Source organism: Gnatocerus cornutus, chromosome 2 (genome assembly GCF_029298725.1).
Source record: "Gnatocerus cornutus isolate USDA-ARS CGAHR chromosome 2, icGnaCorn1.1, whole genome shotgun sequence".
Taxonomy (NCBI): Eukaryota; Metazoa; Arthropoda; class Insecta; order Coleoptera; family Tenebrionidae; genus Gnatocerus; species Gnatocerus cornutus.
Genome location: NC_142234.1, coordinates 19,637,594 through 19,663,857, shown reverse-complemented (window position 1 = coordinate 19,663,857; position 26,264 = coordinate 19,637,594). Strand labels below are relative to the sequence as shown.

At 36.2% G+C, this 26,264-nt stretch overlaps 2 protein-coding genes across 3 annotated transcripts; one reads left to right on the top strand and one right to left on the bottom strand.

Moving 5' to 3' along the window:
• Positions 1 to 1,642: 1,642 nt before the first annotated feature.
• ValRS (Valyl-tRNA synthetase) lies at positions 1,643 to 6,309 on the top strand. Its single transcript, XM_088030831.1, has 9 exons — positions 1,643 to 1,881; positions 1,943 to 2,116; positions 2,164 to 2,291; positions 2,555 to 2,719; positions 2,771 to 3,386; positions 3,909 to 4,268; positions 4,315 to 5,151; positions 5,207 to 5,534; positions 5,582 to 6,309. The coding sequence occupies exons 1-9, from the start codon at positions 1,711 to 1,713 to the stop codon at positions 5,965 to 5,967; spliced, it is 3,165 nt and encodes a 1,054-aa protein (XP_087886957.1). The 5' UTR covers positions 1,643 to 1,710; the 3' UTR covers positions 5,968 to 6,309.
• On the bottom strand, positions 6,208 to 26,168 carry LOC148179844 (DENN domain-containing protein 1A-like). Of its 2 annotated transcripts, XM_088030832.1 has the most exons (14): positions 25,879 to 26,163; positions 25,668 to 25,823; positions 25,482 to 25,619; positions 20,660 to 20,795; positions 20,556 to 20,609; positions 19,744 to 20,001; positions 15,998 to 16,099; positions 15,520 to 15,741; positions 11,054 to 11,230; positions 10,955 to 10,987; positions 9,641 to 9,876; positions 9,126 to 9,288; positions 7,136 to 7,525; positions 6,208 to 6,983 (listed from the first exon to the last, which is right to left on the bottom strand). In XM_088030832.1, exons 1-14 carry the CDS (start codon positions 25,893 to 25,895, stop codon positions 6,669 to 6,671), a joined length of 2,397 nt encoding a protein of 798 aa, XP_087886958.1. In that variant the 5' UTR covers positions 25,896 to 26,163; the 3' UTR covers positions 6,208 to 6,668. The 2 variants fall into 2 exon arrangements, with proteins under 2 accessions (XP_087886958.1, XP_087886959.1); XM_088030833.1 differs by lacking the exon at positions 7,136 to 7,525 and having other exon boundaries at positions 25,879 to 26,168.
• Between the last annotated feature and the right edge of the window lie 96 nt (positions 26,169 to 26,264).

Here is a 26,264-nt window from a genome sequence, read left to right as displayed (position 1 = left end):
AACATAATTACCATCGAAGCATTTATTTTCTTACAATTTGCAAATTATGCAATTTAAAAAACAGGATATTAAAAAAAATTAATGTTATCTTTTCTTGACAATTCACGTGTCAAACGTCATTACCCGTTCTCATCCCCGACCCCTCATTTTCAATCACCAATGAGGACACTTGTCGGAATTAGTGGTCAATACTGACGACCTCTGTGTTATTACCACATAAGTTATGTGTCTTTGATGGTGATGACGTAGAGATTTCTACTCTAATTTTCATATAATTTAAAAAAGAAAAGGAAAAAATAAAAAATATCCCGGCGCATCCACCATTTTTCACATGTAATTACTTAATAAAATATGCATCTCGAACAAGACTATAATAAAAATTGTTTGCCTTTAGACAAGTTTGTCGTCAATCAATTTTCCAGTAAAACAAACATCATAATTTTTGGACATTTGGAGATAAAATAAGTTTTCTACTTTGTTTTGAGACAATCTTGTTAATTTCCTGTTAGATTATCTTTTATTGGAAAGTTTTAAATTATTTATTAAGAATTTCTAGTTAAAATATTCTGTGTAATTCTTTTTTCAAAAAAACCGACAATGCATCGAGGTTCAACTGTAATTTGAACGCAAGAGAAATGAAACAAAATTATGCAAAATGTATTAACTCAGAAACAATACATTCATAATATTACTCAAACATTACTTTTATTATTAAATAATAATTAAAATATATCGCGAAAAAACACTGGATTTCACTGAATATTTCAAAAACCCGAAGCCAAGAAACTTAAACGGAAATAAGCTCGATTCATGTAAACTACTGTATCCATCAACTAGAGATGCTAATGCGTGAAGCTAAATCAACTTAAGCTGTGCATTGAATTTCACTTAAGTACATCTTACTCTAAACAAGAGTAGAGTTTTAGAACTCATGAATGAAAAGTCTCTTAAAATGTTTCTGCACTGCACTGTTCCCAAATAAACCCATTTAGCACCTACCTTTCAATAAATCTAAATCGGCACTATATCACTTCACATGCACAAACACATTCGTCTCCTTCAAGTCGCAGCGTTCAACTAATTAATTGAAGGAATAAAGCCATTACGAAACTTCGGTAAAAACTGCCCTTTGCGCTAATTCGTCGGTGGATTAAGACTGCCACATTGTTGTTATTATTATTATTGCGCGGAAATTCAAACAAATGTGCGAAACAGTAGCTATCGATAAAATTCCAACTTGTAAACGAGTCAATGTGAGGCGACGAAGCGAAATTTGACTGTAACTTGTATGATAGACAAGTTTATTGTTGGTTGCCTGATTTACAAGTCCGTTTTGTGAATGTAAATATTTGAACACTTTTGACACTAAAAGTTTTATAGTGTCAAATATATTATTCTTTTCATAATCTACCCCTAGCTAAAAATGCATTCAGCGAACTCAAGATTACGGAGGTTTTCTCCTTGTTACATTTTTTTTTATATGCAACCAGTAATTCACTATTTTCTAATGCTTTATGAAATCAGCTTTTACTTTATGGCTGTTTGGGTCCGAAATATTACGCCCAGCTTATGTGACATTCTTATAGATGTCACTACCTTATGTGGTGGGAGACAAAAATTAACTGTACAAAGAGTTATCTATAGTCTCATCTAAGCCTGTGATCTAAGCGCTCCACTGACATTTATCTAAGTTTGCCGCAACGTGCTTCAATGAATAAAGTGATGGCTGATGCAACAGAATCAGTGTTACAAAACGGGACGGAAGGCCCCCCAAAAACCGCCAAACAATTAGAAAAAGAAGCCAAGAAGCAAGCCAAACTTGACAAGCTTAAGCAGAAATTGGAAAAGCAGCAGAATGTCGCCCCCAAAAAAGAGACTGAGGTAAGCATGTTAACATTGCACCATATGTGGATTCTTTTCATGAACTCTGATTTCGTTGCAGAAGAAAGATAAGAAGAAGGAAGTGAAAGAGGCGGCAATCTACACTGTGTCCACTCCAGAAGGTGAGAAGAAAGATGTTGTCAATCCTTTACCTGATGCCTATAGTCCAAAATTTGTGGAAGCCGCATGGTATGCGTGGTGGGAAAAACAAGGGTTCTTTAAACCAGAATTTGGGGTAATTTTGTCTTGAAGTCGCACAAAAGACTTATTTATTTGTTGTAGAGGAAGTCAATTTCTGAACCAAATCCCAAAGGGAAATTTATTATTGTAATTCCACCACCTAATGTGACTGGCTCTCTTCATTTGGGACATGCCTTGACCAACGCCATTCAAGATTCCATTGTTAGATGGTAAGAAACCTCTTCAAAGGATTCAAATTCATCCCTATTTCTGAAGAACATTTTATGTGACTACAACTTAATCCCACATAATTGTTATCTAATAAGTGATAAGACAGATCTTATAAAAATGCTTTACTGCAGTTATAAAATTTTAGAAGTCTTAAGCCACTTAAATTGAAAATTAAGACATGCGCATAACAAAACGCGAAAGTGAAAGCTCAAAACTAGATCACCATCAATCTTCCACTGTAATTAACAAACTGAAATTCTAGGCACCGCATGCGTGGAGAGACGACTTTGTGGAATCCAGGATGCGACCATGCAGGCATCGCCACCCAGGTAGTGGTAGAAAAAAGAATCTGGCGCGAAGAACAAAAAACTCGCCACGACATCGGTCGCGAGGCGTTCGTAAACAAAGTCTGGGAATGGAAAAACGAGTAATACTCCCCCGTCTCCATAAATTCATTCATTCTTCTCTTACTTTTCAGAAAAGGCGATCGAATTTACCACCAGCTCAAGAAACTCGGCTCTTCCTTCGACTGGGACCGAGCTCAGTTCACCATGAACCCGCGTCTTTCACGAGCGGTAACGGAGGCTTTCGTTCGACTGCACGAAGAAGGTCTTATTTACCGAGCCAACAGACTGGTGAACTGGTCGTGCACTCTTAAATCCGCGATTTCTGACATTGAAGTGGACAAAATTGATGTTTCAGGGCGCACGCTGTTGGCAGTGCCTGGGTACACTGAGAAGGTGGAGTTTGGCGTTTTGGTGTCTTTTGCTTACCAAGTTCAAAACTCCGACGAAAAGATAATTGTGGCTACGACTCGTGTTGAAACCATGTTGGGTGATACTGCAGTAGCTGTGCATCCTGAAGATGATCGCTATAAGCATCTTCACGGGAAACACGTGATCCATCCGTTTTGCGACCGGAAGTTACCAATCGTAGCCGATGAGTTCGTTGAGAGGGAATTTGGAACGGGGGCTGTGAAGATCACCCCAGCGCACGATCCCAATGATTACGAGGTGGGAAAAAGGAAGAATCTGCCGTTTATTACCATCTTTGATGAGACTGGGCACATTTGCGGGGATTACGGGAAATTCACGGTACGTTTGGACTTTCGTTTGATTACACTATACAGGTGTACCCGAATAAAGTGCAAAGATTTAACCCCAATATCAGTCTATTTCGGCATTAAAATCGAGTCTAAAAGCATGGTATCCGCGAGTCTTTGCAGTTAATGACATTTACAAATCCCAGTATCTGGAGAACTTCAAGATCATTTCACTAATTGCTATTTTATGTTGCTGTTATTTTCCAGTTGCTAACAAAAAGGAAGGAAAAAAACAAAAAATGTATTTTGCATTTCTAACGTAAAACTGCACTTTATTTTCATAATTTATTGTTTTTTAACCCTTTTGTTTTATTTTATGAATATAATTGTTAATTTTCCAAAGCGAGAAACAAAGACTTTATCATTTTTCTTGAGGACAATTCACCCAAATGACATTTATATGATTTAAACGGAAGCAAATTTGAAACTATAATAACAAAAAAATCAGATAAATATTACGTTTGTAAAATTTTGTTACACAGTGTTATCCACCCTTGACATTATTTTTGTGTAGGGGATGAAACGCTTCGAGGCCAGGAAGGCTATCATCGAAGAACTCAAACAGTTAGGGCTGTACGTGGAAACCAAGAACAACCCCATGGTGGTACCGGTGTGCAGTCGCAGCAAAGATATTATCGAACCAATGTTGAAGCCGCAATGGTACGTGAAGTGTGACGAAATGGCCGCGAAAGCAGTGAAAGCTGTTGATTCCGGTGAATTGAAGATAATTCCGGAGACGCATATCAAAACTTGGCACTATTGGATGAATGGGATTAGGGACTGGTGCATCTCAAGACAGTTGTGGTGGGGCCACAGAATCCCAGCGTACTACGTTCGGCTGAAGAGCAGATGCACCGGAAAACCGGCTCCTGGAGTAAGTCATTTTCAATTCGCGCCATCATTCTGAGGAAATCTTTCAGACTGAAGTAAACGCCCATTGGATTTCCGGGCGCTCCGAGGAAGAAGCTCGCGAGAAAGCGGCGAAGAAGTACAACACCACTCCTGATGACGTTATTCTGCGCCAAGATGAAGACGTGTTGGACACGTGGTTCTCCTCCGGACTCTTCCCGTTCTCTATTTTCGGCTGGCCGGACAACACTGAAGATCTTCAAATATTTTACCCAACTTCCTTGCTTGAAACTGGTCACGATATCATCTTCTTCTGGGTCGCAAGAATGGTGTTCTTCGGACAAAAACTCCTGGGAAAACTCCCGTTCAAGGAAGTCTACCTCCATCCGATTGTCAGAGACGCTCATGGACGGAAAATGAGCAAGTCTCTCGGGAATGTGATTGATCCCATGGATGTGATTCAAGGAATAACTCTAGAAAGCCTGCACGAACAACTCTACGAGAGTAATTTGGAGCCCAGTGAAATTGAGAAGGCGAAAGCGGGACAAAAACGGGATTATCCCGAGGGAATTCCAGAATGCGGGACTGATGCTTTGAGATTCGCTCTGTGCGCGATGTGTTCAGGGCGCGACATAAACTTGGATATCTTGAGAGTGCAGGGATACCGATTTTTCTGTAACAAGATCTGGAACGCCACCAGATTCGCTTTTAGCTATTTCAGCGATGACTTTGACGCCCCCGGGAATGGAGAGTTGATAGGAAACGAGAAGTCAATGGATCTGTGGATGTTGAGCAGAATAGCTTCTGCTGTAGTAGACTCGAATCAAGGATTCTCCACTTATGATTTCCCCACCGCCACCACCGCAATCTACAACTTGTGGTTGTACGAATTGTGTGACGTCTACTTGGTTAGTTTTCTTCTCCCAGAACTAGAAGAGTGTTAACGATTTTGTTGGTTTCCAGGAATATTTGAAGCCAATATTCGCAAGTGGAGACGATGCCACGAAGAAAACTGCCCAAGCGACTTTGTACCGAGCCCTGGAAGTTGGTTTGCGCCTTCTTTCCCCATTTATGCCCTTCATCACTGAGGAACTCTACCAGAGGTTACCCAGACCCCAAAAAGCGAAAGAGACCATTCCTAGTATATCTGTAGCTCCATATCCCGAACCCGATCAGTGCGCTTGGAAAAACGAAGGTATTGAACACGAGGTTGATTTCATCCAGAAAATAGCAAAGGCCATCCGATCAGCTAGAAGCGACTACAATCTTCCCAACAAAACGAAAACTGAAGGTAAAAAAAGAACGTTTTAAAAACTGACTAAAATTTCGCGTTTTTAGCCTATCTGCAGTGTAGCGACTCCACCACCCAAACCGTGGTAACAAAATTCGTAGAATCCTTGAAAACTCTGGCGTATTGCTCAAAAATCGGCGTCAACGAACCAGCGCCTGATGGTTGTGCTATTATCACCGTTTCCGACAAATGCCAAGTCAATCTTTTACTGAAAGGTTTGATTGAACCGACGAAAGAAATCGCCAAGCTCCAGAAGAAGCTCGAGTTTTTGCAAGGGACGAAAACCAAACTAAACCAAGCAATGAGTGTCGCTGATTATACCACCAAAGTGCCACCGGAAGTTCAACAGTCCAATAGTGAGAAATTGTCTCAGACTACTGTAGAGTTGGAGCGGCTGCAGGCGGCGATTGAAGCTCTAAAACTGTTAGAATAGCCGTAGATAGGTTTGGATATTTTAGTTTAGCTTTTGATATTTTATACGGTTGTGTTTCAAACCAAATTTGCTTAACTGAACTATGTTCAATACCTCTTATTTATTGAGTAATTATTTATTTCGTTTGTTTGTTTATCACCTGGTGATTCACGAAGGTGCTTAACTTAAAATTCTGGTGAAAAATCCATTTTGAATTCTATTATGTAATATAAGCGGTGGTTGTAAGTTTAAAGACGTAAACAGGCATTTACATTTTTATCAGGTGAATATACAGTTACAATCACAGTATTATAGCTTAGCCTATTTTAAGTTCAGTATGACATAATAAAATTTTCACTTGTTTTTTCGTGTTTTTGTTGGTCTAGCCTCACGATAAATAATAATTGATATCTGCAATCGTCGTGCGCAACTATGAACAAAATAAACGCTTTAAATTAAAAAAATAACTTGATGAGTATCACAGCTAATTCTATAATTCCCTTTGCAACGGCGTAGTCTTCATCTTTAGGTATGTTTACGTTTCTTATTACCTAATTTACAATATCATCAGGAAATGTACACGATAAAAAAAAGTATAATTTAAATTACGTAACTTTCAATAGTCTCGCCCAAATGTACATAAATGTATAAATAAAATTTGTAAATAAAAACAATCTTGCACACATACAAACTGTATAAAACTTTTAATATCACTTGACTTTTCAATCGAATTTAGTCCACTGACTTTGAGAATTGACTTTACTTGCACTTGTGCTAGCGAAAGAACCGAAGATTTGTTGGTTTTGCACACTTGGAAAACTGTTGAAATCTAGCCCGTATTCTTGGAGAAGATCCTGGTCGTTCCTGTTAGGCACCGACCCATTGTGTTTGGTTTTATGGTTCTCATAAGTGTACAAAGGATTGGAGAGACTGAGTGGCGCTGGCGCGCTGGAGCTGTACGAATTCGACTTGAGAGGGTCAAAATCGTCGATGTCTGACGCAGAGTCCAGGCGGATCAAATCCTCCATGTCTTCAGGCTAAAAGCAACACGTCAGTGAGACTGTTTGGTTTTCGACAATCTCCACGCAAATGTGACTTTGCTTGAGGATTGTCTTGAATTTTCTTCCACCTCTTTCCCACAATCAAAGCATACACTAGACACCATCAAAACTACCATAAACTCAATTACCTTCCGCCTAGGCGAACAAGTCGGTGGCGACAATTTCACAATATCAATGGAATGTTGGTTAGCTACAAGGAACAAAGGATCACCATTTTCACTATGACCGCCACTGACCACGAATGGAGCGGTACCAAACAAGTCTTTCGATTGGTCACGTGCTAATGACGAAGTTGGAGGAACTCTTGGTGGGACAGGAGGAGACGTAAAAACGTCATCAGGGGATTGGAGAAGGTTTTGGGTTTCTTGTGACAAAGAAGGATTGTTGTGGAGGAAGAATCGTTTGGGAGGTGATGCCATGGGGGCACCGGTGCGTGATGGGAACACCCACCGATCTGGGCTGTTGGACGTCGGCGACGAGTGCTGTTTGAAGTTCTCCAAACTACGGACTGGTTTTAACTGCAAGCGTACACATGGAGGCGGTTAACACACAAAAATAAGCGAAAAGTGAGTGTGCGCTAGGAGGGAAAACGGACAGGATAACGAGTGCCAAAGGTGAAGAATCTACCGAATCTCAGATCAGCTAATTATAAATCTAAATGCAGCTAATGAGGGGCTATTGTTCACTTTCTAAGGGTCGTAATTTTGCGCGCTAATTTAATTTAAGTATTATCGCCCTCTTTTCATATTAATTGACCTTTTGGCTAGACTTCTTAATTTAATTAAACCCATAATCGTGTAGTTAATATGATTATACAGGTGCGGCAAGATTAGAGAACAAATTCATTTAAATGGTGCAGACAGGACGAAATTACTTTTGTCTCGGAGGAATATAATGGTCGGATAAACAATCGGTTGTCAATAATTATTTTTGTTTGAAAAATATCAATTTTAAATTTCGCGTCTTCCATTGTCACAATTATTACAAATTTATTTACAGTCAAACTTCCAAAACTCGAATTTTTCTACAACTCGAAATTTATTTGATTACCTTGCGTTTTCCTTAAAATTTACATGTGATTTTCTCTATAACTCGAAAATATCAATAAATCGAATTAAATTTTGCCAACATATGATGTGTAAACTCTATATCAAACGTGTTAGATAGCTACGAAACTTGTAACCAGATCTCCAATGTCACCGAAAAAACTATTCTGAATTATATTTCCAAAATCTGGTTTTGGTAAGTGATATCCTACTAGAAGAATTGAATCATAAAACAAATTTCTAAGTGCAAGAAGAAGAAAATCCCAAAAATTCGGATCAAAATCGGATCTTTAACAAAAATTTCAGAAAATTATAAAAATTGCAACTCGAAACGTTGTAGATGTTGAAGATTCACATTTATAAGTGAAAAATGCGTTTGAAATATTGAAACTTTTTTTTTACAATGAAAGACTGTGCTACTGAGTACATTTATAATTTGAGAAAACAATTTTATGAAAAAAATTGTAAGAACAAACATTATAATAAAAATTTTCATTTTTTGTTTAGTTTTTCTTTAACTCGAACCAATTGTGGTTTCCCTTCAGACTTCGAGTTATGGAAGTTCGACTGTATTTACTTACTGAGAGAAGTAAAATAAAGTAAACTTTTTACGTTTACGTTTAGTCATTTCATGGGAAAGGCAAATAATGTTTGTTTTTCTATGAAATAAATTAACAATCCCTATCAGTAATGCACAAATAAGATAAAATCAGGCATTCTAATACTAATATTTAGCGTTTTTTATTACTTTAATTTTTTCGTACCTTCTGAAAAAAGACAAAATTTAATTAACGAGTTCCACTGCACAAACTTATGTCATTTTCCGGACCGAACGAAAATGGAAAGTTCTCGAACTCCGAAGAACAACAGTGATAAACCACGCGACAAAAAATGTCAGAACATTTCAATTTTCACTCGTGAAGTAACGACAGGAAAGTGGACGGGACGATAAGCCGAGTGGATGATAAATAAGTGGAGGGCGCACTACAAGAGCGATAATAAATTCTGGAACTGTGTATACAGACATGAATGTAGCAAAACCTACGACCGCAAGCGGATAAAATATACTCACGGATCTGTCGACTGGAGGGGTGTCCAGCCGTAGCTGCAATAAATCCTTCATTTCGTTCATCAAGTCTATCCTAGGAAATTCCAAATTTGGGCTGCCGCTACGAGATTGATCTAGCTCGTCGGGGGACATCGGCTGGGATGTGGGGCTCAGGGGGCTGTACGACCTGGAATGAAGTTTGAGCAATGACTAGAGAAAAATTGAAGTACAATCATTTCTTAAAGAGTTCTCAGAAGCAATAAATTTGGGTACTGTTGGATATATCCAAGAATTCAAACATTGCGACGAATCAAATATTAACCATTAAATACGACTAACTTTAAGCATCTCGCCTACCCCTGCACAACCCTCATGTAAATTTCAGACTTTCGGACCACCAGGAATCTAAACATTATCCTTCCTCCCCCATTACGTCCAACAACAAAACCAACAACAACGGCAGCTTTTACGATTTTCGTCGGATACTTCGACTCCGGTACTGTAATGACAAATGCAATTTTCCGGGAGCGGCTACTGACCTTTCGAAACCTGAACTTTTGAACGATAATGCTGTGCCGTCTTTCCGGTGGTTGGTAGTGGGCGCAATGATGCCGCCAAATGTCCGTCGTTTGCCGGTTGGAGAGTTGGGGGCTGATCGAGGCTTGTCATTAGGACTATCCAGGCCGTTTTGGAGCTGCTGGGGTCCTTGGTTTTCTTTGAGACGAGAGCGGAGGCCTCGGTAGGCACTTTTCATACCCTTACCCCCATCTTTCACCTGTGAAATAACAATAAATTTTTAATTTCGTAGTAAAATTCTTAGATGACTCATGAAATAAATAGCCCGCAATTTCCACTAAATAATACATGAGAGTATTCCAAACGCTCGCATTAGTTTGCGGAATCGCTGCATTTATAAATTGTCACAAAACCTTTCCATTATGTGACACAAAAAAGCGCGACCGTCCAAATCCCGGGAATTCTTCGCTAATAGCGGTACAGAAAAACCAATTTTACATAAGCCGCTGCAAACAAAACACAAAAAATCCCCACGAACATCGTTACAAGTCGAATTTCAAACTTCATTATGCGGGTATCTTTTCCCGAGTTTAATTTAAGGTTAATCCCTGATTTAGCCCTTTGGTGTTTTAAAAGAAAGCATTGCTACATCTCTAAAGATTTTCATAGCGGTAACGAATATTAACGACGAATCCTTCCAGATAAACTAACTTTTTATGGAGCCCTTCAGCCGTCGTAAATCGTGATCTTCACAATGATATAGTCACTAATTTAAACCTTGAAGCGACAGGAAATGACAATCCAAAATAAACGACAAACATTTTTCATTTTGACGAAAGCGTTGAGGGTCCCAGAACCGGCAGAAATCAATTTTATAGCCTCTGATAGCGGCAAATTAAAAAATTTATCGCCACTCGAGAAGTAAAAAGATGAAAGTGGGTAACATTTGTGGCACGTAAATATTGATCCTCCACAAATAATGTCTACGAATATTTGCAATGTTCGGTTCTGAAAAAATTCAACTTCATAAATCAAATTGTCGTGCTATTAAACGCTGTTAGAGAAAACGAGAACCGGAAATACTATCAAATTAATGCTTATCCAACGCTACGACACATCTTCGCCTCACATTCGAAACGGATGTTTTTAATAAGGTCGTGCTCTCTCACGTCCCCTTCACCCCTTTTATCATTTATTCATAACATGGCGTTTTATTGTGCACGCGAAACACCCTGATTGACCTTTTGGTTGTGCCAAAACAAAGTTCAAATATGAAGCTTCACGCTCATGCAATTAGGCTGTACGTGACAATGGTAATACACAAAAGCAGAACTCACCGTCTTGACGGCGGATTTAACAGCCGGATTGGCCTGCAACACGAGGACAGAAAACAACATTAACATGGTTTGATTTTTTCGGGAAGAACGAGAGCTTACCTTTTCTTTGACGCTTTTGAAGAACGCTGTACCTTCCTTCTTCATTGTCGATGTCCATTCTTTGTATTGCTGTTTCAATTTCGAGCCGGATTGGACTGAGTATCGGAAGGTTTCCATTTCGAATTCGTCGGAGAAGCCGAGGCCGTTGTTCAACATGGCTAGCCTTTCCTCAATGAACTAAAAAAGGGTCTCATAAGGGCAAGAAGAAATGGTTGAAGCCAAAAAATGTTTGGGAGATTTTTTAGTTGCCACTGTTTGTTTTACCAAAAAAGACGATTTTGTTTTCATTTGTTATATGACATAGTAAAACAAGTAATAATGTAACACGAACATGGAAAAAAAGAACTACAAAGAAAGAACAGAGTTTATAAATATTTTTGGCGATCAAATTACTATCCGCAACTTTAAACGTTTCTAATTTAATTATTTATTGACGTACGTGAAAATATCGCCCAGTTTTGGAATCTGCGAAAAATGATGTATAATAACGCAAATTTACTCTAAAAAATAAGCGAGATATCGATATCAGAAGTTTGGCATAGTATCAGTCATGAATTTTCGCGAAAATTTGCAAATTTCGACTATTGGAAAATCTAAAAACGATTTCTTATGTAAAAAATCGCGAGAAAAACGATGGCGCAAACCGCATCTCAATATCTGAAATAGTTTCCGAGATATCGACCACGAATTGTTTTGAACCTTCAAAAATTTGGTCCTCTGGCGACTACCCAAAAATTCAAACAGCCATAACTCGTTATTTGTTGACGAAAATTCAAAAATTCTCATGTTTTTGGATTCAGCGTAAAATTCTGCGTAAAATTTGTTGAGTTTGCTTAATAAATAAACGAGGCATTGGCCAAAAACTGTTTTGAAAACGTCATTTTAGGGTGATTTTGAATCAATGTTTTCAAAATGAAAACGACGTTTAATAGCTTTGAATTATATATACATCAGTCGAAAGAGGAGCTCTAAATATATCTACTGGCCAAATTTGAGATCGATCGGACAAATAGTTTACAAGCTATGGCCAAAAATAAAAAAAATGAAAAATTTTCATCGTTTGAGTCGGATTTTTTTTTCGCGAAAAATCGACTATCGAATTTTAAGCTTTTGAGAACATTTTCTAACGTAAAATGAGCCGAGAAAAAGAATGGCGCAAACCGCATCTCAATATCTCAAATAGTTTCCGAGATATTTAACTTTAAAAATTACGAAAAATGAGAAAAAACGAAAATCAACTTTCCGAAACTTTGATCGGCCATAACTCAGTTATTTGTTGTCGGATGTAAAATTAAATCCCAGATTTGGAATCTGCGCAAAATTCTGTGTACACTGGTGTATAATAACTTAAGTTTACTCTAAAAAATAAGCGAGATATCGATGTCAGAAGTTTGGCATAGTTTCAGTCATGAATTTTTGCAAAAATTTACAAATTTCGCCTTTAGAAAAATCAAAGAACTATTTCTTATGTAAAAAATCGCGAGAAAAACGATGGCGCAAACCGCATCTCAATATGTGAAATAGTTTCCGAGATATCGACCACGAATTCTTTTGAACCTTCAAAAATTTGGTCCTCTGGCGACTACCCAAAAATTCAAACAGCCATAACTCAGTTATTTGTTGACGAAAATTCAAAAATTCTCCTGTTTTTGGATTCAGCGTAAAATTCTGCGTAAAATGAGCGTAAAATTTGTTGAGTTTGCTTAATAAATAAACGAGGCATTGGCCAAAAACTGTTTTGAAAACGTCATTTTAGGGTGATTTTGAATCAATGCTTTCAAAATGAAAACGACGTTTAATAGCATTGAATTATACATCAGTCGAAAGAGGAGCTCTAAATATATCTACTGGCCAAATTTGAGATCGATCGGACAAATAGTTTACAAGCTATGGCCAAAAATAAAAAAAATGAAAAATTTTCATCGTTTGAGTCGGATTTTTTTTTCGCGAAAAATCGACTATCGAATTTTAAGCTTTTGAGAACATTTTATAACGTAAAATGAGCCGAGAAAAAGAATGGCGCAAACCGCATCTCAATATCTCAAATAGTTTCCGAGATATTTAACTTTAAAAATTACGAAAAATGAGAAAAAACGAAAATCAACTTTCCGAAACTTTGATCGGCCATAACTCAGTTATTTGTTGTCGGATGTAAAATTAAATCCCAGATTTGGAATCTGCGCAAAATTCTGTGTACACTGGTGTATAATAACTTAAGTTTACTCTAAAAAATAAGCGAGAAATCGATATCAGAAGTTTGGCATAGTTTTAGTCATGAATTTTTGCGAAAATTTGCAAATTTCGACTTTAGAAAAATCAAAGAACTATTTCTTATGTAAAAAATCGCGAGAAAAACGATGGCGCAAACCGCATCTCAATATCTTAAATAGTTTCCGAGATATCGAGCACGAATTGTTTTGAACCTTCAAAAATTTAGCCGTCTGGCGACAACCCAAAAATTCAAATGGCCATAACTTAGTTATTTGTTGACAAAAATTAAAAAATTCTCATGTTTTTGGATTCAGCGTGACATTCTGCGTAAAATGAGACCTAAATTTGTTAAGTTTGCTTAATAAATAAACCAGGCATTGGCCAAAAACTGTTTTGAAAACGTCATATTAGGGAGATTTTCAATCAATGTTTTCAAAATGAAAACGACGTTTAATTGCTTTGAATTATACATCAATCAAAAGAGGAGCTCGAAATCTATCTACTGGCCAAATTTGAGATCGATCGGACAAATAGTTTACAAGCTATGGCCAAAAATAAAAAAAAATGAAAAATTTTCATCGTTTGAGTTGGAATTTTTTTTCGCGAAAAATCGACTATCGAATTTTAAGCTTTTGAGAACATTTTCTAACGTAAAATGAGCCGAGAAAAAGAATGGCGCAAACCGCATCTCAATATCTCAAATAGTTTCCAAGATATTTAACTTTAAAAATTACGAAAAATGAGAAAAAACGAAAATCAACTTTCCGAAACTTTGATCGGCCATAACTAAGTTATTTGTTGTCGGATGTAAAATTAAATCCCAGATTTGGAATCTGCGCAAAATTCTGTGTACACTGGTGTATAATAACTTAAGTTTACTCTAAAAAATAAGCGAGATATCGATATCAGAAGTTTGGCATAGTTTCAGTCATGAATTTTTGCGAAAATTTGCAAATTTCGCCTTTAGAAAAATCAAAGAACTATTTCTTATGTAAAAAATCGCGAGAAAAACGATGGCGCAAACCGCATCTCAATATCTGAAATAGTTTCCGAGATATCGACCACGAATTGTTTTGAACCTTCAAAAATTTGGTCCTCTGGCGACTACCCAAAAATTCAAACAGCCATAACTCAGTTATTTGTTGACGAAAATTCAAAAATTCTCATGTTTTTGGATTCAGCGTAAAATTCTGCGTAAAATGAGCGTAAAATTTGTTGAGTTTGCTTAATAAATAAACGAGGCATTGGCCAAAAACTGTTTTGAAAACGTCATTTTAGGGTGATTTTGAATCAATGTTTTCAAAATGAAAACGACGTTTAATAGCTTTGAATTATACATCAGTCGAAAGAGGAGCTCTAAATATATCTACTGGCCAAATTTGAGATCGATCGGACAAATAGTTTACAAGCTATGGCCAAAAATAAAAAAAATGAAAAATTTTCATCGTTTGAGTCGGATTTTTTTTTCGCGAAAAATCGACTATCGAATTTTAAGCTTTTGAGAACATTTTCTGACGTAAAATGAGCCGAGAAAAAGAATGGCGCAAACCGCATCTCAATATCTCAAATAGTTTCCGAGATATTTAACTTTAAAAATTACGAAAAATGAGAAAAAACGAAAATCAACTTTCCGAAACTTTGATCGGCTATAACTCAGTTATTTGTTGTCGGATGTAAATTTAAATCCCAGATTTTTAATCTGCGCAAAATTCTGCGTTAAATGAGCTATAATAACTTAATTATTTACTCCATGCATAAACAAAATTTCGACCGAATTATATTTAGAATCCTGATTTTTTTCGAATAATTTCAAATTCGGAAGACATGACATAGTTTCAGAGATATTAGACTTCAAAAATTGAAAAAAAACCTCTTTAGTCGTAAGGTAGCTATAAATAATAGTAACAAAGACTTTTCATTTTTGTTTTCGTGGATCGCACGAGTTGTTGTCGATACGCTTGCCAGAAAATTAATTCCGTCGCAGTCATTATCGTTCTAAAGTCACATGCATCAATGAATCTAAAACTAAAACAGCTTTCGAGTTTAACTCCGAAGCAAGTAAAGTTGAAATCAAGAGGTATTTTCCAATGGAATTTTCGATGTACATTGAAAATTTGCCAAACTACAAATCATTGCCCCGGCCAGAAATAAAAATCTGCATAATCAATATAAGTGGCAAACAAACTTTTATAAGTGCACAATTGACGTCGACTCGTTTCCATTAATTGAGTGAGTTAAATTAGAATTAGACTCACCTGTTGGAAGATCTGCAGATGGAGCATCTCCCTGAGGAAGGGCTGGAAAGAGACCGGTCGCCCTTCAATGAATTTTTCCTGGTCAAAGGTGATCTTTTGCGCTTCTTGTATCTTCAATCCGTCTCGATATCCGCCGATTAATTGGACCAGAGCTCGCAGGAAAGCCCTCGACACACCGTCACCCAACGTCTTATTTTTCAATTGTCGTTTCAGAGACGTGATCTAGATCATAACAATAAGGAATATTGAAACCAATTACGATGAACGAGGAGGGAATAACAGAAGAAATAACTTGTAAAACGCGGCACCTTGAATTCAATTACGAACCGACAGGTTTAACTATTATAACTAGCGACAGTTATGTAGTAATGGAGCAGTTCTCAGTGCTCAAGAACCGGATGGAATGCAACTACGAACAAACGAAAAACATGCATGAATGAAAAAAAAACTACTTTCACTAGTCAACTCATCCACTTACAACTTCTTGCGGTAGATTGTTGAGATCGTCGAACGGCGTGCTCACTGTGTTTGCGTCGGCATCCAAAATGACCACTTCGCCAATTTCGTGCCTTTGCACTTTCTGGAACAAGGGACAAAAATACCATTAAATCCCGACGAACGACTGTGATGCAACTGTTTCGGTAGCTCTTCCAAGACGATGTGTTTAAATTAAGTTAAATCGCAATCGTGAGCTTCTCATTGTTGCCGAGATAGAAATCGTCGTGTTCAGCGTCTCGGTCTCTAAGTCGAGCATTATGAAAATTGCCCACATATATAACGCAAAATTTACATAATGAAAACATGAAAATTCGGGATGGTTTGACTCATGTATTATGAATTATCTTATGTAATTTGTGGTTGTTGTGAAGTTTACTAGACAGAGATGTTTGTTTTTGGTTAAGTAGTTTCACTTACACCCCTTGAGAGGCTTCGGATTAGCTTCGAGGGCGATTGATTTTGACGCGAAAATTTCGGGCATAATTTAATTTAACTAGTTGAGATTTTCGCAGGCAAACTTATGGTATTTGTACTGTAAGATGGTTCAGTTAATTAAACGAAACTTGTTAACTAATTGTTTCTATAAACTCCCACAAATGTGTTGGCGAAAACACCAAGCGGAAAAATTGCTTCATGTTTCCGGCGCTTATGACGTTGCTGCATCAAACAAAACACAATTTGCCTGTAATTAACTAATTTCGCTCGTACAACATTTCGATAAATTTTTTTCAGACCAATTTGTTCCGGTAGCCGAAATAGTCAAACCTTTCGTTCAAACGTATTCACTTCCTCATGCAATTACATGAGTATTTATTTATCGTTCAAGGTTCCCTTACACATTAAAATTTATATCCACGGATCGACCGTCCCGATGGAAAAAAAATTCTAGTTACAACTCCAACAGTTTTTAATTATACTGGTGTTTTCTAACGCTAGAAAGTCCTGTTAAACAGGCTCGGCTTTATTAAATTTCCTGGCATTTTATCAGTGGGGGCGTTTCGTGTGTCTGGTTATAACCGCCCCTAATTGTACCTGCCATAGTTAATGATGTTCGTATAATATCAGAACTAAGAGAAAGTGCTTGCGTTATATTTAGGTGATCGTAGGATGCTGTCAGTGAGTCAGCGTTGTAAACGAGAAATAAATCTGCATGAATTATATGTTAAATAAAACATACTGTGTTGCGAATATTTACGTGACATTATGTGAAATGGGTGCTGCGGTCAGATTTAATACTTTCTGGTCATTGTACTTCTTCATGTTATTATTACCTAATACTAACAATAAATTAATCAATAATAACGATTTCAGTCCACTGCTGTTTTTGCCCTCGTTTTTATCGCGTTAACAAGGGAACAATGCCGGTTATATGAGCCAGAATGAATTTGATGATTCAGTCTCATTGGAATTCCATCGGTTCCGGTCATTTCCGCTTTTTCACCGTATTTTTATTATTGCCTTTCCCAAAAGCCCGCTAATTAATTCTTTGTCTAATCAGTGACCGTTAAGATGTCGTAATTACGTAATTAATTTGCGCTCTACTTTGCGAGGAGAAAAACTTTGCGGTTTTAAACAATCAAAAGGGTTCGTTTAGATCGTGCCCTTCCATCTCAGGCTTTTAATATAAACAGGTGCGGTTAATGTGCGGAATGGTACAAAAAGATTACAATGCACAATGGACGGTGGGTGGAGACTAGTTTTAGTGTTTAAACACGGAGGTGTTGATAGTTATGTTGCGATGAGCACATAATGGAAATTTGTTGCTGTCGATGTAGTACATAATCTCCATATTTCTGTACGTATTGCGCGAAAATTATTAAACTTCATTTACATTTACATTGTTGCTTGGACCAGTTACTCGGTTGGTAGTCAGAGAGCGAAATTTTATCTTTGCTAATTTAAAACGCAATGAACGAATTCTAAGCTTTTTACTAGGACAAAAACCCCTGAAAACAGGGTCGCAGGTAAAAATAATATGAAATGAAAAAATTTTGCATTTCATTGAAAAAAAGAAGCCAAAACTGTTTAGTAGTACCAGAAAATTATACCGAAAATCTTAACAAACCAAAAGAAATCAAATCAAATTAAACGATTCAATTCTCTTCAAATTTAACAATTTAACAAGTTTGTATTATTCCGGCGCATCCACCATTTTAACGTGCCCCGAAATAACCTCAAGCCTATTATGTAATTACTGATTAATTATTTAGTATTTACTTTACAGCCAGGAGTTAATAACTTAATCGACACATCCGATTTAACAGCAGCATAACAAATATCTCAATCGTGTTTAGGAAAATGTATATAATAAAAATAAAATATGTGTCTTTTGCTTTACAATTTTGCAATTTGGTAGAGTAAATACACAACTCAAAAATTGTCACTTCTCCAAATTTCATAGCTGTAGCACTAAAATTATCAAAATTAGAATTTTTTTGGAGGATCTCGGCAACTTTTGCTTGGTCTTAAAAATAAAAATTTCTAAAATTTGTGTCTTTTGCCTTACAAGTTTGCAATTTGGTAGAGTTAATGCACAATTCAAAAATAGTAACTCATGTAAATTTCATAGCTGTAGTATCAAAATTATCAAAATTACAAATTTAAGTGAAAAATATGGGAACTTTTTGTTATATAAAATTTCTAAATTCTGTGTTTTTGGCTCTACAATTTTGTAATTTTCTAGAGTTATTATTCAGCTCAAAAATAGTGACTTCCCCAAATTACGTAGCTGTAGCACTAAAATTACCAAAATCACGAATTTTCGTTGAGGATGTTGTCAATTTTTGCTTGGTCTTAAAAATGAAAATTTCTAAAATTTGTGTCTTTTGCTCTACAATTTTGCAATTTAGTGGAGTTAATATACAACTCAAAAATAGTAACTTCCCCAAATTTCATAGCTGTGGCACTAAAATTACCAGAATTACGAATTTTATTGGAATATTTTTGCTTGGTTTTAAAAATAAAAACTTCTAAAATTTGAGTCTTTAGCTCTACAATTTTGCAATTTGGTGGACTTAATACACGACTCAAAACCCCAACAAATTCTAAGCTTTTAACTAGGACAAAAACCCTAAAAAAGAGGCCGAAGGTAAAAATAATATGAAATGAAAGAATTCAGCATTTCATTGAAAAAAAGAAGCCAAAACTGAAAATAAGAAAATTATAACCAGAATCTCAACAAACCTAAGAAATCAAATCAAATTAAACGAGTCAGTTCTTTTCACATCTGACGACAATTTAAGAAGTTTGTATTAATCCGGCGCATCCACCATTTTCGACGTGCCCCGAAATAACCTCGAGCCTATTATGTAATTACTGATTAATTATTTAGTATTTACTTAACAGCCACGAATTACTAACATCGATCGACACATCCGATTTAACAGCAGCATAACAAATAACTAAAAACTTTGCATGAGTACATGGGAACAATTAGCATTTTAAATTATACTGAACAATAGTCAATCTTCTTTAACACTGCCGTCGGACATCTCATTACAAGACACTCTTTTCTTCACACAATGTGACCTTTACTGCTTTCATAACATCTTTTATATCCTCGCTATCGTAAATCTTTATAAGGTATGATTTTTTTTATGCGATATTTCTAGCATCATTATGATAAAGCAATAACACAGTCATTTAGCAGCCAGATGGGAAAACCCAGCACCTGAATCTCCGCACTAAACCGGGAAATTAAAGTTTCGGTGCTAATATGTGACTTACCTTCATCACTTCGTCAGGTACCCCAATAAGAAAAGGCATCGGTGCTAGCAAATAATCAATCAATGCCATCGGTAGCACCGGAATAAAGATGTGCTGCCATATCATCGGATATATGACGTCATTCGCCGATTGAACACACGCACTCAGTCTCTTCAGTTTCTTCGACGTGAAGATGATCCTCCTCTCGTACAACATCGACGCAAAGATAATCATCATATTATGCGAATCGACCGCATTGTAATACTCGGTGAGGTTTCTCTGCAGACAGAAAAAATGGAGGAGAATAAGAAATAAACAGTAATGTTTCTCAGATGGAAACGTGTTTGTTCAGCAGACACGCAAACTGCCATCTTTAATCAATTATGTGGTGGCAAAATATCGAACTTTGGTCACGAGACGGGGGTTTTTAGTTTATTTTTTATTTATCAGATTGGGGGTGTGGAAAAGGCTAATTGAAGGAGGTGACGTGGAAAAGTCTAGCGAGGTTAACAACTCATGATAATATTGCGTAAAATCAACCATAAATTTTATCACAAGGAGGTAGTGAGTTATTTAGTGACAGAACAACTCAATTACGTTGTTTATTTACTTGTTAAACAACAAAAAACAGAATTCAATTAAGTTCTTTGATTAGAAATAAAAAATAACAACTACATCAACACAGAAATAAATTATGATATTGATCTCAACTGTAATTGGAGATCTCCCACATCCCCCCGTCTGTTTGGCACTGGCTTGAAACACGATTTTCCTTTTCAAATTTTAAAATCTAATCCTCATTTAAAGAACACCTTAATTATTCATGTACTTACATTTTCCGGTATGCTCGGCAGCTGGAACGGTTTGGGAACTTCAACAGAAAAAGTCTGTAAAAGAACAATCGTAACTCCAGGAAATCGCAATAAATCAAACTTACACTTTCTCCTCTATTAAAAGGAACTGTGAAAAATTTACTAGGATCCGCTAATTTCGTGGTGTAAACCGCTGATAAGAATTCTATCAAGTCTTCCGATTGTGGACTGGTCATTAATACTGCTATGTTATCTAGAAATCTGCGGAAATAATTACTCGTTTCCAGATTAATGGATTTTGTAGGGAGATAATCAGGCAGTGACTGACTTAATACAATTGAACCTTTAGTCCTTTCCAACTTGTTATTTAAAACAATTCATTATGCTGGAGCGAACGTGGATGTGTAAACAACTATAATTATATGGTAACAATGTTGTCTGTTGAACAAGCTTTTTCAACCCGAGTAAATATGGGGAAACTGGAGAAGTTGTTTAGATAGTGTGCCGAATACAACAGGTTTGTTTGGCTTTGTTGTTGGATCCAATAGGATTTACTTCGACATCTCTTTGTGGTTTAATTTATATATGAACACAATATAACATGTTAAGTTCTTTAGTGGTACCGTTTTCGGAGCGCTTGCGGAACGTTTGACACTTGAGGTGTAATGAGTATGTACACAACAGACGGCGCGCAGCAAAACACGCTTTCTACAAAATTGAAAGAACCGAGGAAATACACTTGTTTTACTGAATGAACGACAGGACAAAATAATAGAATTGTTACACACAATATTTTTTATAGATACATAGATTTTTAACAGTGTTTAATAGTATTTATTTCCAGTTATTAGCTTCGACTGAAATTATGAATAATGATGAATACAAAATAGACTATAATTGAGCGAGTAGTCTTTCTGATTCATAACGCAAGTTTCTCCTGCTGCTTTGTAGTCCTCTAGTTTTCCAATGAGAAAATTGATTTCAAATTAATTTCTTTTTATAAAAATAATCGTGGGAGTGGTTGCTACCGCTTCAATTTGGTTGCCAAAGCTATTTCCCTATGGCACGCTGTTATACAACTGGATTCCGAAAAAATCTAAAATTTGTGTCTTTCGCTCAACAATTTTGCAATTTGGTAGAGTAAATACACGACTTTTAACTTCTCCAAATTTCGTAGCAGTAGTACTAAAATTACCAAAATTACAATTTTCTTTAGAGAAAGTCGGCAATTTTTGCTTGGTCTTAAAAATGAAAATTTCTAAAATTTGTGTCTTTCGCTTTACAATTTTACAATTTGGTGAAGTTAATACACGACTCAAAAATAGTAACTTTCCCAAATTCTCATAGCTGTAGCACAAAAATTACCAAAATTACGAATTTTACTGGAAGGTAATAAAACGATTTTGATTGTTTTTATGGCAAGGTTATAATATGATATTAGATAACTACAAAACATATGATAATTAGATAACTGATGCGCTATAAATACTTTCAATGTATTAAGTAATCATTTTTCATGTTGAGTTTATTACAGTTTGGGTTACAAAAAGTTCTAAACTGATTCCTAAAAATGCAAAAATCTTGAAATCTATATTAAAGAATAAAGATAAACATGTCACATTTCAGAAATACAGGATCTGAGAGCTTAAATTCATACAGGGTCCAAAAACTTTTTGAAATTACCATATGATACTATGTTTGAGTTCCAATTATCAATTCTGAGGCATTTGAGTCATTAAAAAATATGAGATCGTTAAAACGTAAATAGTTTGTAACTAAACGTACTCATAATAACACAAATGAGTTTTAATTTGGAGATGTAATAAACGATGAAATGAATCGAGTAATCACTGTGAAGTTAATCCATTTAATTCTCTCAATGAAGCTCTATGCAACGTTTTAATACAAATGAAGTCGTGCGTATCTTCATCTTGTAATTTCTCAAACAGATCTTCAAAACACATAAGTAGATTATTTTTTAACTACCTATGTATTTCTTCTTTTTTCAATGTTAAATTCCTGTTGTGTTAATGCTCCGCAGGGTCAATTTCGTAGAAGAAATCATTACAATTGCGCTGGAAATTTCTACTACGTGCAATATAAAAGAAACAAAGCAAAATTTCCCAAGCTCGGTACTTGTTTCAATTCTAACCTTGATCAATGATCGGTTCATCACTCATCCCGTTAATACTTTTCAAGAAAGATCTATTTGTAAAGCAAACTAAAAATGGAGCGGGTGCTTTTACATTTAACAACCACTTTTAGATAAAAATAGTTCATTTTTCCTAATGTCCGACTGTTTTTTCTATAGCACTTTCTATTTACGCGACGAATCCAGTCGTTAAAAATTTACGACGTACGTGCTTTTTTTATTCGCTTAACCTGGATCTAATTTAAAATGTGCTGCTCGCCTCTTTAAACATCCAGAACTTTCATATTCACTTTCTGTCCTTTTTGGTCAGTATGAATCATGACATGACATGAAACTCTATTATACTACGCTTGATTGAACTTGTATTGTTACTGGGGAGTTTGTACCAATCTTAGTAGCACCTAATAGAAATTAAAATATTGATCAGCTCCTGGAAAGGAAACATCTCGAAGTCATAGCTTCACAGAAATGTAGGTAAAATATTTATAGCCACTTCACGACTTACTGAACTGTAGTTTTATTGATAAAATATTATGTCATTTATTAGTATTGTCATAAATCAGGAAATGACTACATACGAACAATAACAACGGGATAATTAATTTTATGGTTTGGTAAATTTCGTAAAACCGATCCTGAACGCGTGCATGGCTTCGTATTGTTATTGATTTTACCACCGAGAAGAAAAATTGGGTTCCCGGTTCTGCTCATTATTTAAACATACATGAAATTGTCGGGCTATCAATTGCATTGCTGTTCCCAGAGATCCCATCATTAGTCACACTGTATTGTAATTGAAAAATGTAATTACGATGGCATATTGAAAATGCCAACTTTCCCCGATTTTCACGTGGGAAATGACGTCTTTCTGCGTTGTTTAATAAAGAAAAAACGGTGTTTTATTATTTTATTCGCCTCCGATCTTTCCAGCAAACCTACAGTCTAAATTTTCATTTCACATGCAGAACACCCTGAACACCTGCCACTAAGTGGTCTGCTCTCAAAACTACTATAATTATGAATAATTGTAGAGAGCATTCCTTTCAGTACTTCTTACGTCAGAATCACACTTTTTTTTAAATTTGTTTGAACATTTACTCACAACATTTTTTAACAGATCAGTGTTACTTTCTCCGCGAATATCATCCATTCATAAGTAGTTTTTGATAAAACCCACACGAATTTTTTTGCAAGAACACTTTCACGGACATCGTTATTTATGTACGTTCGCTCAAGGAAGTGAAACGACGGTGAAAACGAAAAAGGAACGGTGATAACGGAAAACGTAATTTCCCAACACATCAGAATTACTTCAATGAAATGAACTGATTTCTTGTGTGTTATTATAGTAGGCTAGAAGGATCATTTTACCCATGGACTAGAGGTAAAATGATCCCTCGGTTGGGGTAAATGATTTCTTTCCATCGTAAGGATGTGTTATGTTCAAAAAGTTTTATAAGTTAAGCAAAAGTTAGTGGAAACAGTGAATATATTTAAGCATTAAGATAAAACAAAGTAAACTTAAATAAAAGAAAATTAGGGAAAGTTCAACGAAATCACAAAGAAATCAGGGGAAGTTAGATGAAATCAAAAGGAAATCAGGGGAAGTTGGACAAAATTACATAGAAATCAGGGGGTGTATGTCATTTTTGAGTGGTATTAACCCCCTGGCATGCAGGTGCTTGTCTGCAATATCCGCAGGTTTAGCAACATATTTAATCATTTCATTGATAGATGGAAATAAGGGCAGTTTGAGAATCAAAGGGAATCATTTTACCTCGAAGGATCATTTTACCCCTGTCTCCCCTAGCAAAACCACCGCAATTTATTATTTTAAGCGTTTTTTTTTTATCCATCGCGAGCAAAACACCTACGAAGCAAATTCCGATAATGGTAATTCATATACTATTTATTGATTATAACTAAGTTTGTTTGTTGTTATTATTAAAGTGAAAGCAAACAGAGGTAAGGCAATTGATCGAGTCGGATAATTTTATCTGATCTAGGAAAATCTAGTTGGTAAATTCTTGAATGAATAGACATTGTGTGCTTAGATTGTTATCTATTATACGTAAATAATTTAGTTACAACAAACAAGAAAGGACAATTTTACCATTTGAGCTGGTGATAATTGTGATATGAAACTTTAAAACTATTTTTATAATGATAGAGGCAGTGGCGTAACAATAATCCGCGCTGTTTAACCAACTGTTCGGAAATGAACTTATTAAATTTAATTTTACCAGTTAGATAACATCCACTGTTTGTTTGTTTGTTTTCACTTTCCTGCAAATTTCATTGGAATTAGTGAAAAAATTAAACTTTATATCAAGTCAAGCTGTATAAACACTCGTAAATAGATAATAAAATTTTGGCAACTCCAGATAAAAATTTGGTGACCTTTGCTGATTCAGTCCTTATCTAAATATGACTTCCAGACTCTTGATCACGCAACTTTTATTCACACTGTGGTTACAACCGGAGGCGGAGTAGTAACAAATGCGTCAAAGTAAAGATATCGTTGTATTTTAAGCCCCATGACTAGAAGGGAAAACAGAAAACAAGATTTTATTGGAAACTCTTCCGATCAATGGGTAAATTCCCTGTTTTCTGTTTCTTCTCTAAATATTACGTTTCATTGCTAACAAAACCACATGCTAATGCCAGATGTTGCCAATTTAACCAAAATAAAAACTGGGCTCAATGGAAATTAAATTGGAAAGGACAAAAGCGATGCAACAACTGTACTGTGTTACATCAACTTCCTGATTATCCCACCGGTTCTTTGTACATACTTATAAAATGCTTGGTGCCAGGGTAGATAACTAAGGACTACAATTGCGGTTTCTGATCGGGGGTCGTGCCTGCAAAATCCGAATGTCCATTTCGACTCCAGATCAGTTAGTACAAACGAGTAGTGCTGAATAACCGTACTAAAAATTACCATTCAAAAAAGGGTATGTTTTTCTTTTTATACGAACTTTTCGAATTTGTAAGGATATGCAAATTTAGGTACAGATTTAAGAACTTCCTCATCTTTGTATTTGTCGGGGTATCGTTGGATAATCCAAGCATCCTTATCTACTGTGGGGGGCACCACCTCGCAAAAGCATTCGAAAAAGTGTTTGACGTTCTCGCTGAAAAGGGCACGTGGGGTTGATGTCTTGGGGGCGGTGGTTATTCGCCACTTACCGTATCCTGGAACCCATGGCGATATGGGGGCACTTTACTTATCCATAACTTGTGAGAGATCACGAGAATTTCACCAGTTGGGGGGCATTTTGGGGAAAGTTAACACATATTGAAGGAGAATTGCACACTTCACAACATCAAAGAACACAGATTTGCACAGACACCAACCACTGACAGGATGACATTCACAACTCGGAAGTAAACTGAAGTCTGATTTTGCTAGACGGAGATGACAGCTCAGCGGGGATGCACACCTTCACCTAACAGCTGACAGGTACAGGTGCCTAACCACAAAAAATTCTAGCAAAGAAAAACGGACTTAATTAAAAAACTTTTGCGGCAAATCTACACATTTAATGTCGTTTCGATGTTTCACGTAAAAGTTC